The 12,331-nt window shown below is 45.7% G+C and overlaps 1 protein-coding gene across 5 annotated transcripts in view; it reads right to left on the bottom strand.

Annotated features, from left to right (window-relative positions):
• Nucleotides 1-12,331, bottom strand: part of NELL1 (neural EGFL like 1) — a 1,178,134-nt gene that overhangs the window by 492,882 nt on the left and 672,921 nt on the right. For all 5 annotated transcript variants that reach the window (XM_068260436.1, XM_068260433.1, XM_068260432.1 and 2 more), the window contains one exon: nt 4,543-4,668. In XM_068260436.1, coding sequence (XP_068116537.1) covers nt 4,543-4,668 — 126 coding nt within the window. The remainder of the gene's footprint in view (nt 1-4,542; nt 4,669-12,331) is intronic.

The following is a 12,331-nucleotide window of genomic DNA, read 5'->3' as shown; positions in this document are numbered from 1 at the left end:
CTCAGTGGGGAGAAGGGCTGGCAATGCATACACCATTTCAAGAAAAAAAGTAAAGGAGGAAATGACATCAGGATTGGCTTCAGTCAGAGGCAGTACAGATGAAAAATCCCTGGAACAGTTTTCTCTTTATTAACTATATAAAATTCACTTAAAACACAAAACATTGCCAGTACAAAATACATATGTTATGTAAGTAGAACAAGTATTTATCTACTGATAAATGTTTTTGTTTTGTCCTGGGATAGTATGGCTGTCCCTGCTGCTTTAATGTGAATAAGGGCCATCTTCAACTGCAGGCATTTTGTTTTTTGGAACACGTCTGTCCAGCGGCAAATTCTTTGATCGCTATTGTGGTGACCTTTTTCCACTAATGCGATTTGATGTTACCCAAAAAGCAAACGTGCTGCATTTGTACAATGTTTGGGGTTTCTTTCTACAAACCGTCAGAAAAATGCAAATGCAACCACACCATGAAACTGACCAAGCATGTAAAAACCACACCTTTATAATTCAATCTGCAGCCAGATAAAGGCTTTAAAAACCAACAGGATTACACTTCTTTGCAACCACGGCAACAGGTCCATCTTTGGTGCACAGATGATAAATTCACCTTCTTGTGAGACTTAACCCCTTTCAATCCATTTGTGATGCATGCTGGTGTAATACATGATTTGTGACTTAGTAAGACACTCTGATCTGAAAGGGCTCACGCCATGTCAGATTATATCTGGCAACAGTACCCCTAGCGGCAGCCATTATGCTCCTTGCCGGACTATGTGCTACATCAGGAGGTGGGGGGGATATCTGTTATCCAATCAAGTCTGACAGTGATTGAAAAGGGTTCATAGCTGCACAGAGTAGGACCCCACCTGCACTAATCCAGTGACTGACTGCTTGGCCTGAAACTACAATCAGTTTCAGTTTGCAATTCTTAGCAAATGTAGTCAAAGGACACCTGAAATGAGAGGGATATGGAGGCTGCCATATTCATTTAATTTCCTTTTAACCCTCCTGGCGGTTTGCTAAAAAATCGCCAGGGGGCAGCAAATCTTTTTTTAAATTTTTTTTTTTTCATGTAGCGAGACAAAGTCTCGCTACATGATAGCCGCCGGCGATCGGCGATCAGGAGATCCCGTTCAAAGAACGGGATCTCCTGGAGGGCTTCCCCCGTCGCCATGGCGACGGGGCGGGATGACGTCACCGACGTCAACGACGTCGTGACGTCATAGGGGATTCCGATCCACCCCATAGAGCTGCCTGGCACTGATTGGCCAGGCAGCGCACGGGGTCTGGGGGGGGGGGGGGCGGCTGCAGCGCGACGGATAGCGGCGGATCGGCGGGTAGCGGCGGCGATCGGGCACTGCACGCAGCTAGCAAAGTGCTAGCTGCGTGCAGGAAAAAAAAATTATGCAAATCGGCCCAGCGGGGCCTGAGCGGTGCCTTCCGGCGGCATAGCCCGAGCTCAGCTCGGGCTTACCGCCAGGAAGGTTAAAAATGCACACAGGGACGTAACAATAGACCCTGCAAGGGATGCAGTCACAGGCGGGTCCCAGAAGCAGCAGGGGGCCTCATGGGGGAGAAGTTTATTTTCCCTGTCCTGAGAGACTGACAACTAAGGGTACAGAGAGAAAACACTTTCTGCTCTCTGCACAATTGTTCTAATGACTGCATCTGCTCAGCCACTGATACAAAGTTTTGCAGACAAAGATTTGTAGACAGTCCCTTTTCATTGTGCAGCAGGGTCTTGCGTACAACGCCCTGCCCCAAACCTAACTAACCCTCCCCAAGTGCTCTGTACTGCAATGATGCTGGAGAAGTCTGCAAAGCCAGTTCTGCTCCATCAGAGATGGACAGAGTGAGTGTAATAAGCTGAGGCTGGGAGCACACTCGTCTGTTGGGTTTTAGTTACGCCCCTGAATGCAAATTACCTGGCAATCCTGCTGATTTTCTGCCTCTTAATATGTTTAGCCATAGACCCTGAACAAGCATGCAGATCCGATGTTTCTGACTGGATAAGCCAGTATCCACATGCTTGTCTCAGGTCTAAAATATATCCCTCTTCCTCTCAATTCCTTAAAGCGGACCTGAATTTAGAACTGGCCGACTGGCGTGACTGAGCAGCTTCTTTGCTGCCTTGCACACACTTATCTTACTTGATAAGCCACTCCGCGTCTTCTCTACGTTGGTTTCTATGGGCAACAACACTACACCTTCGTTTAGCACCATATCACAGGAAGGGTGATAACTCTCATCACAGCAACAGCATAGGAGATAGAACTTCTTCGGCGTCATTACAGTTTCAAGGAGTTCATTTAGTAAACAGATATAGAGATGCTTATCCCTACACAGTGAAGCAATTGTTCGGTAGTAAGTCCTCTTTGCGTTGCAGCTCTTGGTTCCATTGCATGGCAACCAGGTCTCCTCTTAGGTTCCATCTATACTATGTAACCCGTAGGCCTATATACAGCATACAGTTAGATAATATGACAATACATTACAAATAAAAGTAAAGGGTGGAAGTCATCAGCCAGACATCAGAAGAAGCAGCAGTAGTCAGAAGTTGCTCTCTGGAGCACGTCGGCTGCTTTAATACCCACCACTAAAGAGTTAAATGTGACATCATCTGAGCAGAGACGTATCACTAACTCATCGCCTGCTATTGGCTGATAAAACCTTGTGATACCATGACAAGCACAGTCTTTACTGCACATGCCTTGGAAACCTCCATGTTCCAGACACCAGTCATCGTGTTCTGAAGAAGCCAGTGTTTAATGTTCTTGTGAGAATATTTTCATAACAATGGCTCATATTTATGTTGTTCGTCGCCAGCTTGTCTGGCCTCTGCACTGGATATCTCTGATACAGTCTTGGGAGTTCCCGTATCACACTGTTCTTCAGTGCTTCTAGAAATCCTCTTTAAAGGTTTACTCTGCAAATCAAGTCTTTTAACTAACCTCAGTTAAAGTAACTGATGCCTACAAATTCAATCATATAATACTTAAATTCTAACAACTGGGACCGATAGCAGGAGAACAGAGGCGCTTGGGATGATGCATCGCTGCTCATGGGGCTGGAGGAATCCCTGGGTGGGTAAGTATCAAATCTTTTCATTAGTCCACCTTAGGGACACTTTAGGGACCAGAGCCTTTTTTTTTCCACCTCCTGATCAATGTGATTGGCTCACAATGATCAGGTAGTCACAAGCCAATTGATGGCACCCATACACGGTAAAATAAAAACATTCGATTTTCCTGTTTATTCGACCAAAATGATCAAGTTGAAAATAATCTTTTTTTTTAGATCAAGAAAAACGAACGATTATTGGACACGTTGGAAAAATCTTTAAATTCGATCTAACAGAATAATTGAACAAAATTATTTAATAAAAAAATTGTACCATGTATGGGCACCATAAAAAGGATCTTGACCAATGTACAGAGCTCAGCTGTCTTTGGACAGTGGAGATCTGTGCTGGCCGGGATGAGCTTTTGCGTCCAGTGCTTGGGAGCCATCGGCATTAAGACTACGCTGCATCAGGGTTAGGCAGCCCCAAAAAACAGCGTATTTTTAACTATTGGTGGTCCTGAAGCAGATAAAGGATAACTGAAGTTAGAGGTATATGGAGGCTGCCATATTTACTTCTTTTTAAAGAGACACTGAAGAGAAAAAAATTATGATATTATGATTTGTATGTGTAGTACAGCTAAGAAATAAAACATTAAGATTAGATACATCAGTCTAATTGTTTCCAGTACAGGAAGAGTTAAGAAACTCCAGCTGTTATCTCTATGCAAAAAAGCCATTAAGCTCTACCACTTTCAAAGTCCTGGAGAGGGCTGTCTTCTGACTTTTATTATCTCAACTGTTAGTGAACAATTTACTTTTTCTCTGCCAGAGGAGAGGTCATTAGTTCACAGACTGCTCTGAAAGAATCATTTTGAATGCTGAGTGTTGTGTGATCTGCACATATTATAGAATGATGCAATGTTAGAAAAAACACTATATACCTGAAAATAAAAATATGAAAATATTTTCTTTGCTGCTAATCTTCTAGTAATTATTCATAGTACACAACCAATTCATTATATCATATATTTTTTTTCGCTTCAGTGTCTCTTTTAGCAATGCCAGTTGCCTAGTAGTCCTCCCTGTAATACTTTTAGTCACAGACTCTGAACAAGCATGCAGCAGATCAGGAGTTTCTGACATTATTGTCAGACCTGACAAGATTAGCAACATGCGTGTTTCAGGTGTGTGATTCAGACACTACTGAATCACACACCAAATAAACCAGCAGGGCTGCCAGGCAACTGGTATTGCTTAAAAGGAATTAAATATGGCAGCCTCTATGTTCCTCTCATTACAGTTGTCCTTTAAGATAGCGGGAACTTTATTGACAGAAAAAAAAAAAATAAGGCAACAATGTGTTCAATTAAAAAAAATAAAATAAAAGACGCTCACTTTAAACTCTCCAGATATTAACTCAACCCCAGCACACCAATCAGCTGCAAAAAGAGCCTCGTCTGGTGCTTTTCGGCCTACCTGTGCAGGAGAAGTCGTCCACACGAGTGAATCCCGGCACACATTCGCAGCGGTAAGATCCGGGTAAATTGATACACGCGGTGTTGGCTTGACAGTAATGCATTTTGGCAGCGCATTCATCAACATCTGCAACGAAATAGGAGAAAAACACACACTTCAGTCGGGAGACAATCAGATGTCACCGCTTCATTTTAATGAGCGTTTCATCGAACAAAGACCACTTTACAGCAAAGTCAGACTCACAGATTCCTGCGAACTCCCAGCAGCCAGTGGGAAATCACACCCCGACCACAGCTGTGAAATAATGGTCATTGCAGCTAAACCGTACTTACAGTGAACCCGAGGAGAAAATAAACTGATGACAATTGGATCTGTCCTCCTACTCCTAAAAATGACTTTTATAAACATCTCATGGTTTTATTTTATGCATAAACATTTACAAAGTAATGTTTTATTGTCTGCTCAATTGCAATGTCTAAAGCATCCAGCGGGAAAATACATGAACTATTGAAATTCTCATCTATCCCTTGCAGTCAGAAGTCCAGTTATCTGCTTAGGAAAATGTTATATAGCTGTAATTTGTTATCAGTGAGGGACCCTCCCTATAGCTCTCTGTCTGTCACCCCTTGTTTATATTGTATGGATCTCTATTTATTGTCCAGCACTGTGTAATATGTTGGTGCTTTAGAAATACAATACATATTACTTATAACCTAACACTGACCTCTAACCTCCCCTCTTTCTATTCTTATCACTAACCTCCCCCCTACCTACACCTAACACCAACCTCCCACTACCTATGCCTAACACTAACCTCCTCCTATCTACGACTAACACTAACCTGCCCTACCTACGCCTAACTCTAATCTCCCCACACCTGCTCCTTACACTAACCTACCCTACCTACTTCTAACACTAACCACCCCCAATCTATGTCTAACACTCACCTCCCTCTATCTACACTTAACACTAACCCCCCCCCCCCCCAATCCATACACACACCTATGTATAACAATATACCCCCTACATACACCTAACAGTATCCTTTCCCTATCTATGCCTAACACTCCTACTCCTCCTACCTATTCGTACCACTATCCTACCCCACCTATGCCTAACACTAACCTCCCCACACCTGCTCCTGACAGTAAACTCCCCCTACCTATGCCTAACATCAACCCCCCACTACCTATGCCTAACACTACCCCCCACCTACACCTAACACTAACCCCCCTCCCCTACCCATGCCTAACACTAACCTACCCCCTACCTATGCCTAACATTAACTCTCCCTACCTTTTAGGCATACGTAGGGGGAGGTTAATGGTTAGTGTTAGGCATAGGTAGGGAGGGTTAGTGTTAGGCATAGGTAGGGGGGTGGTTAGTGTGAGGCATAACACTAACCCTCCCTACCTATGCCTAACACTAACCATTAACCTCCCCCTACGTATGCCTAACACTAACCTCCTCTTACATACGCTTATCACTAACACCGCCACTATCCAGCATCGTTAACCAGATTTTGGCTACACTATAGCTGAACTCCACTGCCGCTAACGCCACAGTCACAGCAACTTCCCGGAGTAGGGAGGCCAAACTCCACCATGGCTATCCTCACAGTAAGTACCACATTCACCGTAGCCGAGCACCGTACACCATAGACAAACTGGAGCCTCCAGTGCCCAATAATTACCCCTTATAGCTGCTATTCCAGGGCCTCCAATCCTCAGCTGCACATTCTGTTTAAATTACTTATATTTATTTTTTCCACTAAAAATTGAACCATTAATGGGCACTTTCAGAGTATAGCCAGCTTTACACCGTAGAGGGGGAACTGAATTCCTCCCCGCACCCAATTACACTGTATCTCCGGCAAGCTGCATAATTCAGATCTGGTGACCAGAGCCGGGACAAGGTCCTCCAGCACCCAAGGCGGAGACACCAAAGTGCGCCCCTCCATCCCTCCCACCCCAGCCATCACACACTGATTGCTATTAGACTAAGAGGTGCCACGGGGCCCACAACCTCCCCAACACCTTAATATCTAGTAATCTGGCTTGCAGTCACTGCTATGTATCCCCTTTTCTTATTTCTTTCTGCTTCATACACAATTAGGAATGACAGCTGAATGAATTGTGCGCCCCCTCCTACACTGCGCCCTGAGGCTGGAGCCTCTCCAGCCTATGCCTTGGCCCGGCCCTGCTGGTGACCTAGACAAGAAGGTGACATTTAAGAGTGACGCCGGGATTAGACTTCACAGGCGGATGAATGTTTATATCACAGGAGGGTTATGTCTGACATTTCCGTCACACAAGATTTTGCGGTACACATCAAGGAATGCCCCGGCTTACTCAGCCTGGGGTGACCCGTTCGGTGGCCTCTGTGTCCCACAGATGGGAATGCCATTGTTGTAAGGGTCCAGGATGTCACTGATGAGAAGTCACAGCTGATGCAACCACAACAGAGGCACACAGTGACGGGCATTCACAAAAAGGGAAATGCAGAGGTAACATACATATGTATATACAGTGGCGTAGCTAAGGAGCTATGGGCCCCACTGCAAGTTTTACATGGGGCCCGCCAAACACTATATACATAACAATTGATTAGGCGCACCAAAACCTGCCAATGGCAACTACAGTGTCAGTGCAAGAAGGGGATGGGAGCAGTGTGTTAATGATTACTACTATTTAAAGCATACCGTATATGCTGGCGTATAAGGCGACTGGGCGTATAAGACGACCCCCGAACTTTGCCAGTTAAAATGTAGAGGTTGGGGTATGCTCGCCATATAAGACTATCCCATAGTAGGAGTGTCAGGGTGCCGGGTATCAGGCAGAGCTGTAATTACCTTATGCTGCAGTCTTCCGGTAATAAGAAAGATAAATCGCGTTCTCAGTTTAAAAAATAACTTGTTGTAACAGCTTCTTGCGAGCAGCCGCTCGCACGGGTAGCAGTTCAGCTTCCTGCGTCCCTTGACTGGTGACGTGTGCGCTCCACTGATGAGGCTCACGCCGGAAGAGATTGCCGGGTTGTATTGTGGAGCACACACGTCACAAGTCAGGTGACGCCGGAAGCTGCATTGCTACCCGTGCGAGTGGCTGCTCGCAAGAAGCTGTTACAACAAGTTATTTTTTAAACGGAGAATGCGATCTATCTTTCTTATTACCGGATGACTGCAGCATAAGGTAATTACAGTTCTGCCTGACACACGGCACCCTGACCAGACCTGACATTCTGACACTCGGCGTATAAGACAACCCCCGACTTTTCAGATGATTTTTCAGGGTTAAAAAGTCGTCTTATACGCCAGTATATACGGTATATAGACGTGATTATTACCAGCACAGGACCAAAAGAGAGCCAATATTGTGCTTGAGGGAGGGACCCTTGGGGACCCTTGGGGCCCCTCTGGCCCAAGGGCTCTGATGCGGTCGCAACCTCTGCACCCCCTATTGCTACGCCACTGTGTTTACACAGACTGGCAAAAAAAGCATACATGGAAAAAAAGGCGCCTAAAAAAGGGGTGCATGGGATTGCCGCTAGTACAATATTGCTAATTATCACAAACAGTAGCCCTTGCAATATCACTGTTATGCTATTCAGTCCATGTTTGATATGCTAAAGTTGGTATTATCACAGATCTACAAAAATAACAGTATAATGTACCACTTCCGGACAGTGGAGAAAACCACACAATTTGTTCCTTTATAACCCAGTAGGCCAGGCATCCATCCAGATGCAGTGGTTTCTTAGTGTTTCTCAACATTTTTACAGGGTGTACCCATTTATGTTCACCAAGTACTCCCGGTTGGCAGTAACTGGGCCTGATTCACAAAGTGGTGCAAAGTGTTAGCACGCCAGTGAAAAGCCCTTTATCACGCCTAAACTCAGTTTAGGCATGATAAGAAGAAACTCACGCGAATTTTCAGCGCAAAGTTTTGTGCGCGCAATTGCGAGACGCACAGTGCAATGCGCGCGATGAGCCCATCAAACCCTATGGGAGCTGCGCACGGAGTTGCGTGATTGCGCGCGCAAAACTTTGTGCGCGATGAAGAGCACAAATCGGTGCTATCTCAGCGGTGCAAAGGTTATCACGCCTAAAGTCTGTTAGGCGTGATAACTGAGTTATCACCGCTTTGTGAATCAGGCCCACTGAGTCAGATGCCGTTTGAGGCATACAGTATATACTTCTTTAGCGTACTCATAATTGCATATGAAAGCTTTGTGCTTTTAAAAAAATGAAAATACCTAATTTTTAAGCTCAAATCTTCCTATGATGTATATCATGGATTGACAGTTTAAGTACTCCCTAATGTACGCATACTGCCATTCAAGTATACAGCACGATTATAGCCTTAAAGAGAAACAATTAAAGAGGAGCCTTAAAGAGAATCTGTTAAAAAAAAGAGGTGGGACGAATCCACTATTTTTTTAATCCAAATCTAAAAAGGTTATCAAAAATCTCGAACCTTTTGAATCTCACGAATCCTGTACAAAATTGTGTGATCCGTGGCATAATAACCTCCAGTATAGGTAGCCAGGCATAGGTAGGAAGGTATAGTTGCCCCCAGTATAGTTAGCCAGGCATAGAGGTATCGTTCCCCCCCCCCCCCCCCCCCCGGTATAGGTAGCTAGGTAAAGGTGCCGTCAGTATAGGTAAGCTAGGTATAGGTGCCCCCAGTGTAGTTAGCCAGGCATAGGTGGTAGCCAGGTATCGTTCCCCCCCCCCCCCCCCCCCGGTATAGGTAGCTAGGTAAAGGTGCCTTCAGTACAGGCAAGCTAGGTATAGGTGCCCCCAGTTTATCTAGCCAAGTATAGTTGCTCCTCATACAGATAGCTAAGTATAGGTGGCTAGGTATAGGTTCCTTTAGTATAGATAGCTAAGTATAGGTGACATCCAGGTCATTACTGAGCATGTGCAAACAGTCCACCACAGTTAATAACGTGTATAACGCACAGCATGCAACACTTTCTAATAACGCTACACGTTACACACAAACACAACGTGTGCACTGTGAATGTCGCACAGACTTAGTATTGCTGTGCGTTTGTCCACGTGAAAACATTTTCTAACGTGCAACTTTAACGTCGCACTGTGAATGAGGCCTTAACGACCGGTCCACGCCAATTGGCGTGGATGCAGCGGCAGCCCCAGGACCGCCTAATACCAATCGGCGTGCAGTCCTGGGGGCAGAGATTGCAGGGGATTGCGCGTGCCGATGCGCACGCATCCCTCCACTCCGTCATCAGCCTCCCAGCGGCTGCTAGACTCCGAACACACTGTACAGACTGTACAGCGCTGCGATCTAAGGCAGCGCTTTACTGGGGACAGCCGTGTGACACGGCTGTCCCCTGTGGGAGGCAGGAGAGTGATCGCTCTCATAGGCTGAAGCCTATGACAGCCCATCGCTGTCATAGACTGGCTAGGGGAGGTAAACAGGATTGGGTAAAAAATAATAATAAAATAAATAGGGAAGAATATTAAAAAAAAATAAACACATAAATATTTACAAATAAACAAACTGGGCAGCAGCAATTAGAGCCCACCAACAGAAAGCTCTGTTGGTGGGCAGAAAAGGGGCGGGGGTATCAATTGTACGCTGAGTTGTGCGGTGTTTGTGAAAATCGACTGGTCTTTAAGGGGTGGGGGGTTAAGCCTGTGGTCCTTAAGAGGTTAATGGCATTCAGATTCAAATTGACGTGTACAGTGATGGTGTACGTCATACAAATTTGTTTACTAAAATGCAGTAACCCTTTGTGGACTGTAGATGCTTCAACAACTTATTCTGGATAAAGGAACAATCCTATTTACAAAGGGATTACACCTAGGAATATGAAATCTCCAATCAGGGACAGCCCTACCATGAAGCAGGGTGAATCATGTGATTCAAGGCAGCAGACTGTAGGGGGCAGCATCAGCTCTGCACTAAGCTGATCTTTTTCAGTCTCCCCTTCTGCTCTGCTGCCTGACTCATGGAGCACAGAGCTTGCCTGCTGTTAGTCTGTGTGTGCTTAATTAAACATGCACTGTTCTCTGCTAGCCCCACCTCCTCTCTATGTGCCCTCTGGTTTCTTTGCTGTGCAGGCAAGCTGCAGTTTATTGCTGTGCATGTATGACTCTGGAAAGTGTGTGTGTGTGTGTGTGTGTGTGTGTGTGTGTGTGTGTGTGTGTGTGTGTGTGTGTGTGTGTGTGTGTGTGTGTGTGTGTGTGTGTGTGTGTGTGTGTGTGTGTGTGTGTGTGTGTGTGTGTGTGTGTGTGTGTGTGTGTGTGTGTGTGTGTGTGTGTGTGTGTGTGTGTGTGTGTGTGTGTGTGTGTGTGTGTGTGTGTGTGTGTGTGTGTGTGTGTTGAGATGGATTGAAGGCAAAATAATTGAGCGCCATTTGCTACAAACAGGCAGCCCTAAGGCAAAGGCCTACACTGCCAGCCTAAAAGAAAATATAAAAGGAAATTCAGTTTTCAAACATGCTTATATCAAGGTGAAAAAATAAAAAACACAGGTTTATCTGCCGTATTTTTCTCTCCAGGGGATAGCGCAGAGGTGATATAAGGCCTGTTTGGCTGCTACGGCGCTTGCTTTTTCAGCATGCGAGGGGTTAAATTGGGGACGCTCAGGTGAAATACGGCGGCGGGACAATTAAACGCACCGCAGGGATTGAATTCCCGACTGAGCTCTCCCATTAACAACAGAGAACATTGCTGCTGCGCTAATGACACGCGGAGACGGCGAAACCGGCGACACACACCGGCGGAATACTGACGAGAGACGCCGTTTTAGTCATTCCTTCCATGACGTGTGCATTCTTCCGGCGCTCTCGTTTTGGTTCTTTTTATTAAAATCCCCTCTTCCGGCGAACATTCCGAAACTGTAAATGGCCGCGCTGGACACGGGCGGCGGAGGACGGCTTCTGCGAAGAACTCTGCGTGACCGAAGAGGAGGAGGAGAGAGAGAAGCAATGCTGTTCGGTTTCTGACTTTGCAAATGCGAGCTTAGCGAGTGTGACCGCGAGAGACGAGGAAGAAGCAGAAATGCCTTGCGGGGATCCCTCCTTGCACTTCCACTGCCAGCCATCTGCATGATATACGGAGAGAAGTGGTGACAATTAAGGGCGTATAAATCAATAGCGGACTCGCATTTCCCCTCCAGTAAAAAAAGAGAAAAAATAGACTAAAAGACTATTTCTCGCTGCTTTTTCATCTGAAAGTGTTTCTTCTTCAGTTTGATCAGTTTAAAGGGTTAGTCAGGGGTTACTCACCTTGTATGGATCTCCTTTCCATATCATATAAAAATAAATGGCAAATCCTAGCCCAAGGGTCGACATTCCTTCTTCTTAAAGTGAAACGAGGCGAAAGTGATATGGAGGCTGCCATATTTATTTCCTTTTAAACAATGGCACTTGCCTGGCTATCCTGCTGATATTCTAGTATCACAAGTGTCTGAAACCCTAAGGACCCAATTAAACTGAAAAAAAAAATGCTGAGATTTTTACAATATTAACCCTCCTGGCGGTTTATCAAAATCCGCCAGGGGGCAGCAAAGCCGTGTTTTTTTTGTTTTTTTTTCAAGGTCTCGCTACATGATAGCCCCCAGCCCTGGGAGATCAGGAGATCCCGTTCAAAGCCCTGGAGGGGCCATGGCGACGGGCGGGATGACGTCATGATGTCAAAGGGGACTCCGATCCACCCCACAGCTCTGCCTGGCACAGCGCACAGGGTCTGGGGGGGATGGGGCGCAGCGGATCGGCGGGTAGCGGCAGCGATTGGATTGAACACGCAGCTAGCGAAGTG

This window comes from Hyperolius riggenbachi, chromosome 11 (assembly GCF_040937935.1).
Source record: "Hyperolius riggenbachi isolate aHypRig1 chromosome 11, aHypRig1.pri, whole genome shotgun sequence".
Classification (NCBI taxonomy): domain Eukaryota; kingdom Metazoa; phylum Chordata; class Amphibia; order Anura; family Hyperoliidae; genus Hyperolius; species Hyperolius riggenbachi.
This window is presented reverse-complemented; position numbering and strand designations above follow the sequence as displayed.